This window comes from Pongo pygmaeus, chromosome 3 (genome assembly GCF_028885625.2).
Source record: "Pongo pygmaeus isolate AG05252 chromosome 3, NHGRI_mPonPyg2-v2.0_pri, whole genome shotgun sequence".
NCBI lineage: Eukaryota > Metazoa > Chordata > Mammalia > Primates > Hominidae > Pongo > Pongo pygmaeus.
The window spans coordinates 171,766,094-171,781,920 of NC_072376.2; the positions used below are offsets into that span (position 1 = coordinate 171,766,094).

General features: G+C 37.0%; 2 protein-coding genes and 1 non-coding gene across 4 annotated transcripts in view; 2 read left to right on the plus strand and 1 right to left on the minus strand.

The window, feature by feature from the left end:
• The window catches only part of ETFDH (electron transfer flavoprotein dehydrogenase), a 36,730-nt gene that overhangs the window by 18,810 nt on the left and 2,093 nt on the right, over positions 1-15,827 (plus strand). Inside the window, exons 7-11 of the mRNA XM_054484511.2 lie at positions 4,776-4,922; positions 6,835-6,975; positions 8,252-8,395; positions 12,677-12,845; positions 15,434-15,616. Coding sequence (XP_054340486.1) covers positions 4,776-4,922; positions 6,835-6,975; positions 8,252-8,395; positions 12,677-12,845; positions 15,434-15,616 — 784 coding nt within the window. The remainder of the gene's footprint in view (positions 1-4,775; positions 4,923-6,834; positions 6,976-8,251; positions 8,396-12,676; positions 12,846-15,433; positions 15,617-15,827) is intronic.
• The window catches only part of PPID (peptidylprolyl isomerase D), a 32,871-nt gene continuing 17,414 nt past the window's right edge, over positions 371-15,827 (minus strand). The window contains exons 10-12 of one of the 2 annotated variants that reach the window (XR_010126164.1): positions 8,600-8,667; positions 2,460-8,426; positions 371-2,130 (exon numbers count right to left, since the gene is read on the minus strand). Coding sequence is in view for 1 of the 2 variants with exons in the window: in XM_063664244.1 (XP_063520314.1) it covers positions 8,421-8,426; positions 8,600-8,667 (74 nt within the window). In the remaining variant the exon portion in view is untranslated. Of the gene's footprint in view, positions 8,427-8,599; positions 8,668-15,827 lie in introns of both variants that reach the window. The other variant, XM_063664244.1, reaches the window with a different exon arrangement.
• LOC129036022 (small nucleolar RNA U3) lies at positions 9,949-10,167 on the plus strand. Its single transcript, XR_008502480.1, has one exon. It is a non-coding gene; the product is annotated as a small nucleolar RNA U3 (small nucleolar RNA).

Here is a 15,827-nt window from a genome sequence, read left to right on the forward strand (position 1 = left end):
AGATTCAATAAAGGTCTTGCTACAAACTATACATTAATTATATGGATGTTGGGAGGCCAAGGCAGGTGGATCACTTGAACCCAGGAGTTTGAGAACTTCCTGAGCAACATGGTGAGACCCTGTCTCTACCAAAAATACAAAATTAGCCAGTCTTATAACCTGGTCTCAAAATAAATAAATAAATAAATAAATAAATAAATAAAAATTTTAAAAATGTCAAAAAATGTGGGTGTTAGAATACAGTAATTAATATGGAATTTTTGTCTCATTAAAAAATATAGAAGCAACTCTGAGCTAACAATGATTTAGGCAAGTAGTTATATTTAAAATTTTTTTTAAAGATAATGACATACAAATATACAAACATAAGTCAAACACATGTCAAAGATTTTATTTCATTTAGTTAAGGAGAGAATCAGTAAGATGTTACAGCCAGTGCAAGGAGAATTCAAACATATACACATTTATAGGCCATCAATCCACTGCATTAACCAAGTACATCAGATGAAAATAATTTCCGCAGTTTTTATTTCTCCACAATTTTAATTTCTTTGGACAAGAATCATTTTGCATTACTATCAGTAGGTAAATAGTGATATACTTTGACTTGTTTGTTTGTTTGTTTGTGTTTTGAGATGGAGTCTCATTCTGTTGCCCAGGCTGGAGTGCAGTGGCGTGACCTTGGCTTACTGCAACCTCTGCCTTCCAGGTTCAAGTAGTTCTCTTGCCTCGGCCTCCCGAGTAGCTGGGATTACAGGCATGCGCCACCATGCCTGGCTACTTTTTGTATTTTTAGTAGAGACAGGGTTTTGCATGTTGGCCAGGCTGGTCTTGAACTCCTGACCTAGTAATCCACCCACCTCGGCCTCCCAAAGTACTGGGATTACAGGCATGAGCCACGGTGGCCGGCCTTCATCACAATATTCTTAAGCACTTTGACATGATTTTAACATCTTTTGGTAGATATAAAACTGATTCTCCACCTCCCATTCAAAATATAAACCTGGATAATTTTCAGGTTTTCACATCTTGTATTTTTGAATCTGAAAGCAAAACCATTAGAACGTAGAATTCTCACTCTTTGGAAAAGATAAGGAAAAAAATAGCTTGCTGTCCTATAATATGAACAAAACACAAATTAACATCTCAATCAACTAACCTGTCTATTCAGGTTTATTTATTATCCAATTTCCCAACTAGATTATAAGCTCCCTAAGGATGGAGATCCTGGGGTTATTCCAGTGCCTGGCATAATGCCAGGTACATATTAGGTCTCAGTAAATATTTGTCAACTGATAGTTTATCCTCCTCTCTGCCACTCTTGGAATGGAATTAGGAATCTAGAGTCTCTTCCAGCAGACTTTCTCCTTCTCACATTTCCTGCTTTAAAAGCAAATAGCGGCCCGTCGCAGTGGCTCACGCCTGTAATCCCAGCACTTTGGGAGGCTGAGGCAGGCAGATCACGAGGTCAGGAGATAGAGACCATCCTGGCTAACACGGTGAAACCATGTCCCTACTAAAAAAAAAAATACAAAAAAATTAGCTGGGCGTAGTGGTGCACGCCTGTAATCCCAGCTATTCGGGAGGCTGAGGCAGGAGAATGGCGTGAACCCAGGAGGCGGAGCTTGCAGTGAGCCGAGATCACACCACTGCACTCCAGCCTGGGCAACAGAGCGAGACTCCGTCTCAAAAAAAAAAAAAAGGCAAATGGCAAATCCTGTTTGGGAATCCTAGTGGTTTAACTGGCCACATCAGAATCATGTGACATCTTGGGGCTCAGCCTGTCCTGCAGTAAGGCCTAAGAAGCTGTTTTTTAACAAGCCTCCAGGGATTCCGATGCATAGCCAGGTTTGTAAAGAACTGTTGTCTCATACTGCCTCTCAGTAAAAGAATATGGTTTTTCATATATTATGGTTCTTTTCTATATTATGACTAATTATAAATTATATTTTAGTCTAAATATTTTTGTATTTTATAACAAAATTGAAGTACTCAATTTCTACCATTCTGACATTTCATTTTTGTGTGTTCTCATTTGTTCAAATATGGGCTTATTTCAGGTGGCAGAGGTTGCAGTGAGCCACAATCGCACCACTGCACTCCAGCCTGGGCGACAGCGTGAGACTCCGTCTAAAAAAAAAATAATAATAAATAAAATAAATAAATAAATAAATAAATAGACATATATATGGTTTTTAACTTTATGCTTTGCATTTGTAAAAACGTTTATATTTTGTATGTTGTATTTATAGAGATCTAATAGCATAGAAGAGTACAATGGAGTCTTAGTAATTTGAGCCCCAAAATCTAAGTTTTTAAAGATAGTACTACCACAAGATTAGAGTGGGGAAAATCAAAGATTCTGTTTAATGTGTTGTTCCATTCTCTATTTAACCCACTGTAGCTAGACTTTCTCTCTGCCATTTCACTGAAACAGCTCTTGTTAGAGTCACAAATACCTCCATTTTGCCAATCTGCTGGACAGGTCTCTGTTTTCCCTTACTTGATCTTCTAGTGGGTAGCACTTGACACAGTTGGATTATGTTTTCCTTCTTGAAACACTTTTTTGACTTGGCTCTCTTACAGCCTTCTCTTGGTTCCTATATCCAATATGCATCTTATTATAAGAATTCTGATTTGGACATTTTTAAGTTACAGAGGTTAAGTAACTTGGCTGGGGTCAGACACCTGGTAAGTAGTGGGGCTGGGATTTGAATACAGGCTGTGTGGTTCCACGGCCTTTCCCTTGAACACTAAAGGGCATGTTACCTCTAAGAAGAAACAGAAATATGTTAATTAATATTTTAGTTCATACAGATTGAATTATTTTATAAGTGGTGCTGGGGAAACTATATCCATCTGGAAGCAAATAGAGTTGGACCCCGGTTTGCTGGTTGTTTCTTTCTGGTGATTTAAAGATCTAAAACAATACAAATCAGAAATCTAAGAGATGACAGTTAACAATCTAGGGGTAGGGTAAGCCACCCTACAGCGACAAGATACTAAAAACCTGTAAAAAAACCAAACCTTTTTTAACTTAATATATAAAAGTTAAACACTTCTTTATACCAAAATATACTGTAAAGTCTGTAAATGTTTGACTATCTGTAATATCAAGGAGCACTTAAACATCGACAAGAAAAAAGACAACACATTGGAAAAATGGGTAGAGTCTAAAAAATTAACAATTCATAGAGGAACAACTCCAATGACCACTAATCATAAGTAAAGATACTTAAATAAGTTTTTTTTCAGAGTCCAGAGGTTAAATGTCATTTCTTCAAAGAGGACTTTCCTGTTCACTCAATCTAGAATAGCTGGCTTCTATTATTCTCCCTTGTAATACCCTCTGCTCTCTTTCATAGCACTTAAACAATTTGTAATTATATACTCATGTATTTATTTAACGTCTGTCTCTATGGCTAGTCCAAAGAAAAGGAACATATCTTTTTTTTAATTCATCCATGTATTCCCAATGCCTAGCACAGAACCTGGCACATTGTAGATATTCATTCACTATTTCTTGAACCAAAAAGAAAAGATGCTCAAAATAGTAATCAGGGAAGTGCAAATTAAAATAGTATTGAGGGCCAGGCACTGTGGCTCACGCCTGTAATCCCAGCACTTTGGGAGGCGGAGGTGGGTGGATCATCTGAGGTCAGGAGTTCGAGACCAGCCTGGCCAACATGGTGAAACCCCATCTCTACTAAAAATACAAAAAATTAGCTGGGCTTGGTGGCGAGTGCCTGTAATCCCAGCTACTCAGGAGGCTGAGGCAGGAGCATCGCTTGAACCCTGGAGGCAGAGGTTTCAGTGAGCCGAGATCGTGCCATTGCACTCCAGCCTGGGCAACAAGAGCACAACTCTGTCTCAAAAAAAAAAAAAAATTAAAACATTAAAATAGTAGTGAGTTATCACACTTGACACACTAGCAAAAATGTAAAAGGAACAATTATATCTGTCACTAACTGTACTATAGGGAAAGGGTCTTATATACTACTGATGGAAATACATTCATTGCTTCAGGCTTTTTGGAAAGTAATATGATAATATCAATTTTAAAAAAATAGATGTACCCTTTGATCTAAGAGGGCCACTCCTGGGAATCTATCTTATAGGAATAAAAGCACCAATATGGTACGTGTATACGGGTGTCCCTTGGTGTGCACGGTAGACTGGCTCCAGGAACCCCCCAAGTATACCAAAATTCATGCATACTCAAGTCCCAAGGTTAGCCCTGCAGAACTTGCATGTATGAAAAATCGGTCTTCCATATACTCGGGTTTCACATCTGGTGAATATTGTATTTTCAATCCTTATTTGGTTAAAAATAAATCCTTGTATATGTGAACCCACACAGTTCAAACCCATCTTGTTCAAGGGTCAGCTCTATATTAAATATATATTCAAGAGTGTTTATATCTTATAACATTGTTTATGTTCATGCATAAGCTGGAAACAGTGAATGGCTATTATCCATTGGCAGAGGAGCTGGATAATCTATCCTGTCTCTCTACATGGACTACTACCTAGCCATTAAAGAGAAAGATTTGAGCTATACAGTGACTTGAAAAGATTTCCATGAGGTATTTTAAGTGAGAAGAGTAAGATTATATGATTCTATATATTATATATTTACTATGTGATTCTTTATAATATTATACATTTGCACTGTCTCTTCTACATCTGAATCATAGTTCAATTTAAATCTAACCAGAATGTGAATGTATTTTAAATTGTCAAATGTTGCCATTTAACATGTTTTTGCTTTTTAGGCAACATTTGAGAGAGGACTGGAACTACATGCTAAAGTCACAATTTTTGCAGAAGGTTGCCATGGACATCTAGCCAAGCAACTATATAAGAAGTTTGATTTGAGAGCAAATTGTGAACCTCAAACCTACGGGATTGGACTGAAGGAGGTATCCTGGTTTGTCTCTGTAATTTTAATTTTGAAAGATGGAATTTAAATTTATTTGTATTATCAGGTAGTTTATAATACTGATTTAATTTTAGTTATATTTTTTCATTGTCTTGAAATGTTCATTATGACTAAAACTATTTGGGATATTTTTCAAGGGGCTAGAAGATATTACTGATCAAATTCTATTACTGGTTAAGTTAGTTTTACATGTTGGAATTGTTGTATCAAGTGTTGCTTGAAGTGAATCTTGAACTTGTGAATATTTGAATCTTTTTTATTTTCATTGTAATGCCATCTGCCCTGTTAGGATTGTTCTTGTGATCCATATGCTGTTTGTAGGATGACCACATCCTACAAAGAATTATTTTTTCAAAATTGTAATGTGAAGATAATTTTCTTTATGAAAGATACACTCAGCCATAGTATATTAATCTGCAACCTAAAATTTAATTAGGTTGTGTATTGTACATTTTCTCAATTTATCCATTCTCTAGTCTTATTTTCCCAAATCCTAGGCTTATTAGAATGTAAATGTAAAATTTTCATTATAACCCTTTTGCTTAAATATTTTTGTGGAGCTAGCAATGGTGGCCCACACCCATAACTCCAGCATTTTGAGACGCCAAGGCAAGATGATTGCTTGGGTCCAGGAGTTCAAGACCTGTCTGGGCAATGTAGTGAGACCTCATCTCTACTAAAAATTTAAAAATTAGCCAGGTGTGGTGGTGCACACCTGTAGTCCCAGCTACTCTGGAGGCTGAAGCAGGAGAACCACTTCACTCCAAGAGATCAAGACTGCAGTGACCTGTGATCATACCACTGCACCCTAGCCTGGGTGACAGAGTAAGATCCTATCTCTAAAAAAATAAAAAATATAGTAATTAACAACAAAAAATTTATTTTAGGTTAAATCTCAGAAGGGTTCAAAGTCTATATAAAACTAGATTCATTATATTGTGAATAAGGGTTTGTTTTGATAGATTGCATGTGTCTGATTGCACATAATATTATCTGACTTAGATAACATTTCAGATAGAAATTGTTCAGAATTTAAAATGTACCAGTCTGAAAAGAGGGTGAACAATTTATTTCAATTGTGGGGGGCAGGGTAGCGTGAATAAATTACTTTGTTGGAGAAGACACGTCTATTATGAAGAGACCTTAAGTGTACAGCTACATTAATTTTTACATGGTGAACATACCCATGTGGCTGTCACCCAGATGAAGATAGAGAACACTACTAGTACCGCAGAACTTTCCCTCAGCCTTTCAGTAGGGTTTCCTAATTTCCTGTAATTGTATAAAAGTCTTTACCAATTTGAGAATCTATTTAATGTCTTAAAGAGTTCATAAGTTTTCTGATCTGTTTCTTTACTCTGACTCATGCTGCAGTTTGATATAATTTTCTCGGATATTCAAGGTGATCCACCTGTATTCTTTTTTATTTATTTATTTTTTTTTGAGACTGAGTCATGCTCTCTCACCCAGGCTGGAGTGCAGTGGCATGATCTTGGCTCACCGCAACCTCTGCCTCCCGGGTTCAAGCAGTTCTCATGCCTCAGCCTCCTGAGTAGCTGGGATTACAGGCGTCCGCCACCATGCCCAGCTGATTTTTGTAGTTTTAGTAGAGACGGGGTTTTACCATGTTGGCCAGGATGGTCTCGAACTCCTGACCTCAAGTGATCTGCCCACCTCAGCCTCCCAAAGTGCTAGGATTGCAGGTGTGAGCCACCGTGCCCAGCCTTCTTTGATATTTGAAGTAATTTTGTTGTATTCTTATATTACAGTTTTTCACTTATAATTTTCATAAATAAGACATTAAACCTGGCAAGTTTTATGCATTGTGGTGACATAAAAACATTTTTAAAATACTGCAGGACTTATTTTTTTGTTTGTTTTTGGTTTTTTAGTTATGGGTTATTGATGAAAAGAACTGGAAACCTGGGAGAGTAGATCACACTGTTGGTTGGCCCTTGGACAGACATACCTATGGAGGATCTTTCCTCTATCATTTGAATGAAGGTGAACCCCTAGTAGCTCTTGGTCTTGTGGTAAGTTATATTCCCATTAGGGAAAATTCTACTGCTAGAGTTATATTACCATCAGTGTTATAAAATAAGGGTTTTGAATCTGAAGACTGTAAAATGCTTTTTATTTAAAGCTTACTTTCTAATTTTATCAATATGTAAAGTGCTTATGGCTGCTGTGTCATTAAGTCTACTAAACACACGTAGCAATAGTAATAGTAGCTGCTACACTCCAGGCACTGTGCTGGATGCTTTTCTGAGATTTCTAAGTAAGTTTCATAATAACTGTGAAATAGGTATATCTTTATTTTACAGATGAGAAAACTGAAATAAGTTAAACAACTTACCCATATACACCCATTAAATAACAGGCAGAAATGCCTGACCTTGTCTGACCTCAAATCCCATTTCCACTGTGGCATGCTACCACTGAAAATGAAATCAGTACTAGGTTTGAACTTAGAACTTTTTAACAATACCAGCAGTTTCTCCTTTTTTGGCCTCCTACACATCTTTGCAGTAAATTACATGTTGAACATTACAAAGAATGGAAAAATTAGTTTCTGTACCTTGCAATTGGTGGCAGCTTTATAGTTTAGTGTCATGATTAGACCTCCATATGATACATTGTTAAATTTATGTGTTACTGGTGTTTTTTGACCCCCCAGTCAAATGTTCATCCCATCACCTTTGGATATTTATTCCTGTGACTTAATTGTATCAAAGGAAAAAGATGTGGTTAATTTTAACACTTTGGTAATGCATTCTAAAATGTAACCTTCTATATTTCTTTGCCTCTTTTTTTCTAAGTGTAGTTTACATCCTTTTTATTTTTGCCCCAGTTGTACTGTAGTATAGATTATTAGTTTCTTTCAAATTGGTATTGATTAATGTATAATAAATCATTACAGCTCCTTTCATAGAAACATAATCTGAGATGCTTACCTACAGATATTGTTCTAATTTGTTTTTTTTGTTGTTCATTTTTATTTTCTAATCTCATGATAGATTATGTTTTTCTAATTTGGACTTTGAGTTCCAGAGCACAAGGATTTGTTAATATGTTCTAAATTTTCATAATTTTGATGATAATAAACACATGCTATCCTTTTACCTTTTCTTTTCCAAACAGATTTTATACAATTTTTAATTTACATTTGGATTACTGCACATAGTGCTCCGAATACTTTTGAGTACAAGAAATTTAACATACTTGTTTTCTGATAAACATGGCTCACATTTTAGCTTGATTTAATTTGAAATAAAAATGTCTAATTTAATATAAATGTAAATTTTTAAGGTTGGTCTAGACTATCAGAATCCATACCTGAGTCCATTTAGAGAGTTCCAGAGGTGGAAACACCATCCTAGCATTCGGCCAACCTTGGAAGGTGGAAAAAGGATTGCATATGGAGCCAGAGCTCTCAATGAAGGTGGCTTTCAGGTAACTCTTCCAACTTTTATTTTCCTTATTTCTGTATTATAAATTCAGAATTGAACATACAATGTAACAAATTTAGATAAAGAATAAAAACAATATTGGAACAAGAAAAGTATGTAGCGTTTATAAAACGGTGTCACACAGTACTTCAATTACACCATGAATTTAGTTTTAAGACTATATTAGGCTGGGCACAGTGGCTCATACCTGTAATCCCAGCACTTTGGAAGGCCGAGTTGGACAGTCTGCCTGGGCAACATGGCGAAACCCCATCTCTACAAAAAATAGAAAGATTAGCCAGGCGTGGTGACGAGCGCCTGTGGTCCCAGCTACTCAGGAGGTTGAGACAGGAGAATCACTTGAGCCTAGGAGGTGGAGGTTGCAGTGAGCCAAAATTGTGCCACTGCACTCCAGACTGAGCAGCAGAATAAGACTCCATCTCAAAAACAAAAAGAAAAAATAATATATTGATCTCTAGAGATAAATTCTTGGACATTTTGTTAGTTGTTTTAACCAGAAAATAAAAACCGTAATCCATAATATTTCTCTTTATTCCTTAACTGCCAGGAAACTCAAAGGCAAATTTAGTTTTCAGCAAACATCATTCATTCCAACTACCTAGTAACATTCATGCCTTTTAGGTTACCTCTGTTAAGCTTTTACCTTAATTGTCCTATTTTTATATACATTCAAACTCTTCTCAAATATAATGTATTCAGTATGTATTAAACCATGAAATAAGACCTAGTAGCTAATTGTCATAAAAGCTGTTAATACTGTTGTAGAAATGTTATCATACAGGTAAGATGATCTAAAAATCTGCTCTAAAGCTTGTACCAAATTATTTGGAGCAAGTTCTTTAACTTTGGCCTTAAGAGATCATCTGTAAAATAAAGATGATCCCTCTGTCTCTAATATTCTAGGAATCTAGGACTATCTTAGAAATTGGATTTCTTTTAAAAAACTTATTATAAAAGTAACAGATAATAGGAAAATTTGGGGAGGAGAAATTGACTTATCTTTAAAAGTGAGGTTCTGCTTTATTACTGTAATAGTATTTCATAAACTCAAAACCATAGCTATATTATAAACATAATCACTAGAATCTTAAAATAATGCTGTCCCCAAAGTCTGTCATGAGATTACTTCTCATGAGATTGTTTTTGTTTCTAGAGTAGTAATTCCTTTGGTAGAAATATGTATTGAATTACATAATTGTATTCAAGCCTATTAAACTTTTAAAAATAATGTCCATACTAGTTACTGTCAATCTAACCCTACTCTGTAATTTATAAAGGTTTCAGTATATTCAATAGTACACAGATTTTTATTGAAAACCATCTACCTTGTATACTTAAGCATGTCAAACATGTCAAATGATTTGCAAATCGACAGATGACTCTCCCCTCCCCCCACAACACACACACACACACACACACACACACGCACACACACACATGCACACGCACACTTTTCACCTGAATTTTCTGATTTCATTGGCCAGAGATTCAGAAACTTATTTCCAGTTAAGGTCTTGAAGACCTTAAGAGGCAACAAAGACTATACTTTCAGGGATCATTTCTGTAGTTCAATACTAGAGAAGTTTCTCTGAAGGTGTAGCAAGCACCAGAACCCTCGAGGAGAGCGCAGTATTTTCTCCCAAGCATGATGCCGCCCGGCTCTTGATATTGCTTTGCTCAGCTGCCATTCGGCATTGATGATTGTTTTATCCTTCCTTAGGGAGAGTGAGAGGGAAAGGATGCAGTCCAAGTGGCTCCCGGTTAGGTAAAGAAAAAGAAGAGGCAACAATTCGAAACATTCAATTTTATTTATTTTGAGCTAACAAATACTGTCTAACTTTTTTCTCCTTCTTCAGCTGACTATACCAAAACTCATCTTCCCCTAGTGGATTTCTAATTACTTGTAGCCCTAGTTTCATGAATGTCCCAAACAAGGTGCGTAGCTGCTAATAACCCAGCCCACCCAAGGTAGGATCCTCCTAGAACTTAAAAACATACATTTTCCTTGGGTGTAATATTTTTATTCTTAGGATTTAAGCACCTATTTTGGAAGAACTTGCACTCATAGTTTATATCCTTTTATTAAATTTCACATTCTTCTGGTTCTTGAATCAAACTTGGTGTCAACAAAGCCACAGCCTTATTTGAGAAAAGCATCTAAGTCCCTAGTCTTTATCTGTTTTCAGCTAGTAGCACTCCAGATAGTACCTCCTCCCCATTGTCTGCTCTGTGGTCCTGATTTAATGCTCTTTTATCTAAGTGGTCCTAATCCTGAGTTTGGTCTGAGAACCACAGTCATAAATTCATTCCCCACATATACTGTGAAAGGACCTGGGCCCTGATCCTTCTCTCTTACCAGCATTCCTTCTGCCCCCTAGTTTTGCTTTTCACTATTCCCTCACAGAATTCTATCATTGATGAGAGCTGTGGCAACAGAGTGCTCACCATGTCTCTTTTGCAGTTGATGTCAATAGTTTTCTTGTTAGCTCCCTCCTCTGAGTCCCTCTTAATACCATCAACCAAACGTACCACTCACCATTTTCTCAACAAAGACCCCATGGCTTACTTTAGGAAATCCTCAGAGAAGAAAAAAGTACAGAATGTGGAAAGAACAATGCTGCTTGGCTCTTCTTTTCAAACTATAGAGTACATTTTCCCATGCAAACAATCTACAGTTCAGTTATTATATTGTGAGCTACATATAGACATTTATTGTGTAAGCTGAAAAATATCCCACCCTTTATTACATTGTTTTTTTAATCAGAAATGTATACTAAGGTCCTAAGAATTGTCTTTATCTATTTTATTTTGGAAATTCAGCTTGTCCTTAATCAAAATCTATTGTTTAGGGTAGTAGCTAGTTGCAGTGGTGCCATGATTAGAGCATAGGTTTCTATCCCTAGCTGTCAAAGTAAAATAAAGAGGGTGTATAGTATCCTTTGTAAGTCTTGTATTACCCTGAATATATGTAAAAGCAAATTACAGTTTTTTTTTTATATATGCCCTTTGAAATTTTCAGGCCCACTTAATTTTGAGGGGAGAGAGGATACAATGTGATATTTCCATACATGTGTATAATGTTTAATGATCAAATCAGGGTAATTAGTATACCCATCACCTCAAACCTTTATCATTTCTTTGTGTTGGTTATATTTAAAATCTTTTATTCTAGCTATTTGAAAAAAATAACAAATTATTCTTTATTATAGTCACTCTACAGTGCTATAGAAAAATAGAACTTATTCTTCCTATCTAGCTGTATTTCTGTATACATTAACCAATCTCTCCGTATCCCACCCCCATGCCCCTCATCCCTTTCTACCACTCCCATCCTCTAGTAGCCACTGTTCTACTCTCCACTTCCATAAGATCAACTTTTTAAGTTTCCATATATTAGTGAGAACATAGGGTGTTTATCTTTCTGTGCTTGACTGACTTAACATGTCTTCCAGGCTCATCCATGTTGTCACAGATGACAATATTTCATTTGTTCTTCCGGCTGAATAGTATTCCATTGTGTATATATATATACCATGTTTTCTTGATCCATTCACCTGTTGATGGACACTTAGTTTGATTCTGTATCTTGGCAATTATTGTGAATAGCGCTGCAATAAATATGAGAGTGCAGATATCTCTTCCACATACTGACTTGCTTTCTTTTGGATATATACCCAATAGTGGGATTGCTGGGTCATATGGGTAGTTCTATTTGTAGCTATTTTAGGAACCTCTATACTGTTTTCCATAATGGTTGTACTAATTTACATTCCCACCAACAATGTGTGAGTTTTCTTTTTCCCACATCCTCACCAGTATATTTTTTGTCTTTTTGATAATAGCCATTCTAACTAGGATGAAATGATATCTCATTGTGGTTTTGATTTGCAAGCAAATCACCATTTAGATAACAGCATTCAGGTTTAGAGAATATTTTAACTATGACATGGATATGCATAAATAAAACATTCTATTTAAAACATATTGATGCTTCAGTCCTAAATCTGTCCCATGTAGATCAGTTATGAGGATGGAAAAAGAAAAACTCTCACAGAAAGATAGTAATAGTCCTAATCCTCACTCTTAGGGCAGGAAGAAGAAAACTGCCCTTGCTCTGTTTTATTCCTTTGCTCAATTCATTTTCATGTATTTATTTTTCAACCTTTCCCTACAGCTCTAGAATACTTTAAGACTGATTTGGAGTATTCTGTTGTTCTTGTTTAATTTGAGCTAACAAATGTATTCTGAATCTTTCTTTCCTCAGTCTATACCAAAACTCACCTTTCCTGGTGGTTTACTAATTGGTTGTAGTCCTGGTTTTATGAATGTTCCCAAGATCAAAGGTACTCACACAGCAATGAAAAGTGGAATTTTAGCAGCAGAATCTATTTTTAATCAACTAACTAGTGAAAATCTCCAATCAAAGACAATGGGTAAGAAATTCCTGTGTAAAGTATAAAAGAGAAAATTGCTGGGTTATGTGTATTTCAATTGACATTAAAAGATTTGTATTGCATCTGTCACTTTATAGAAAGTATTAAGAAGCATGCTATGCAAAGAAAACTACATGACTTATTCTCAATAATTACAGTCAGTGATTTTTTACTATATGTTCTGTTTTATTCACATCAAAAAAGTAGAAAAGGACCAGTGGTAGCCAGGCACGGTGGCTCATGCCTGTAATCCCAGCACTTTGGTAGGCTGAGGCGGGTGGATCATCTGAAATCAGGAGCTCGAGACTAGCCTGGCCCACATGGTGAAACCCCGTCTCTACTAAAAATACAAAAAAATTAGCTGGGTGTGGTGGCAGGTGCCTGTAATCCCAGCTACTTGGGATGCTGAGGCAGAAGAATCACTTGAACCCGGGAGGTGGAGGTTGCAGTGAGCTAAGATCGTGCCATTGCACTCCAGCCTGGGCAACAAGAGCAAAACTCCATCCCCCACACACAAAAAAGAAAAGAACCAGTGGTGTCCCACCTAGTTAGAAACTATTACAAATATGACAGTACTGCATTTATATTGCATACATGTAATACACACAATTAAGATACCTCCCAAATACTTAAGTATCAATAGAACGAACACCTTTACAAAAGGCAGAATTAGCTACCTGTTCTTTAGCAAGCTTTGTAAGTGTAGGCCTATGACTGTTCTGCTGTGGTAGAGAGAAACAGCCAGCACTTATACCTCCGTAAAGCTTTAATCTAAAAAGACCCTTTACCAACTTCAGCCACACTGGCTTCTTTACAGTTCCCGGAACATGCCAAGCACTCCCACCTCATGGTCTTTGCTCACGGCTGGCTCCTTTGTTCACTTTCCCTTTGTTTAAATAGCACTCATAGTGGCCCTGCCTTGACCACACCAATTAACGCACAACACAAAGCACACAACCAGTTCCCCCTGCAAGGCCTTTTCTAGCACATTTTCCACCTTTTGGCACATTATATTATTTACTTATCAACTTTTTGTCTTCTGCCACTTGGGTGAAAACTCCAAGAGACTAGAGGTGTTGCTTAGTGTGAATCCTACACACTTGGCACACGGTAGCGACTCCATAGATATTTGATAAGTGAGTCTTAATTCTTAGAATCCCCAGTAAATGTTCCTCTAGTTAGAGGTATGTAACTAGGTTATGCCTTCAAATCTTTGTAGGAATGGAGGCCTAGCATGGGGAGATGAAGTGGAAAACAGAAAGGGCAAAGGGCACTTCAGGGAGAATGGAATAGCCAAGATGGAGTGCAGTGGCTGGGTAGAAGTTTTTTTCTAATTTTCTTGTCAAGTATCATTCCTTGTTGGACCACCAGCCATACTTGAACTGTATCATGTGCATATAGTACCACACATAGATAATACTGGAGCCAGTATGTCACCAAAGACTAGATTGAGGGTTAAAGCCTAAAGAAAAGGGGAGTGGAGTCAGAACAGGAAACAATGACTGGAAGAAGTCATGTGAAGTCCACCAAAGGCCATAAGGGAACCAATTTGTCCTCTTAAATATTAAGTGCATGCACCGAGTTTTCTCTATGAAGTGGTGGGTTTTTGTTTTTAGAGACAGGGTCTCTCTCTGTTGCCCAAGCTGGAGTGCAGTGGTGCAGTCTTTGGTCTCTGTAATCTCAAATTCCTTGGCTCAAGCAGTCCTCCCACTTTGGCCTCCCAAGTAGCTGGAAATTACAGGCTAGAGCCACCGTGCCCAGTTCTGTCCCTTCTTCTAAGGATACCAGTCATATTGGATTAGAGACCCACTGTACTGTAGTAGACCTCTTCTTAACTAATTATATCTACAGCCACTAACAAGGTCACAGTCTAAGGTACTGGAAGTTAGGACTTCAAAACCTATTTTGGGGGGGACATATTTCAACCCATAGCAGGTAGAAATAGTTTGAGTTGTAAATTATGAAATTTTTTCACTCCTACAGGTAGCATGAACTTTTTATCTTAAAGCTTCTTTCTCGGTTTCACTAAAATTTGAAACTAATTTTCCATGCTACCAATGTAAGAAATCAAATGCCTTACTGCCTACTAACATATCTATATCTAATGGTTGTCTTTTTGGAAGATGCCAACATTTGTACATGAAAGAGCCTTCACTGTGGACCATGTTTTAAAAAATTACTTAAGATTCACTCATCAGCCAGGTGCGGTGGCTCATGCCTGTGATCCCAGCACTTTGGGAGGCTGAGGCAGGCATATCACTTGAACCCAGGAGTTCAAGACCAGCCTCGGCAACATGGCGAAACCCTCTTTCTACCAAAAATACAAAAACTAGTAGGGCGTGGTGGCATGTGCCTCTGGTCCCACCTACTCAGGAGGCTGAGGTGGGAGGATGGCTTGAATCTGGGAGGTGGAGGTTGCAGTGAGCCGTGATCACACCACTGTACTCCAACCTGGGTGACAGAGCAAGACCTTGTCTCGAAAAAAAAAACAACTTCACTCATCAGATATCAAAGTAGCAAAATACTTTAGCATATTTTATGCACATTTGGGCAGTTTCACACTTAACATTTCATGTTTTTAATAAAAGGACTCCATGTAACTGAATATGAGGACAATTTGAAGAATTCATGGGTATGGAAAGAGCTATATTCTGTCAGAAATATAAGACCGTCCTGCCACGGAGTACTGGGTGTATATGGAGGGATGATTTACACTGGAATCTTTTACTGGATATTGAGAGGAATGGAGCCATGGACTCTGAAACATAAAGGTAATTCAAACAAGAGTATGAGTGACATGATCATTAAAAATTCATGAATGGGATCCATTAATTAGAGAAAGTGATCGTTTTAATGTTTTAAACTTGCTTGGAGAAATTATAAATTTAGTGTCTAAAAACAGTATATTATTACTTGAGGGCTAGTCATATTTCTTTGGTGTAACAATATTTTGAAGTTTTTATACAAATAGGCTTAAGAAAA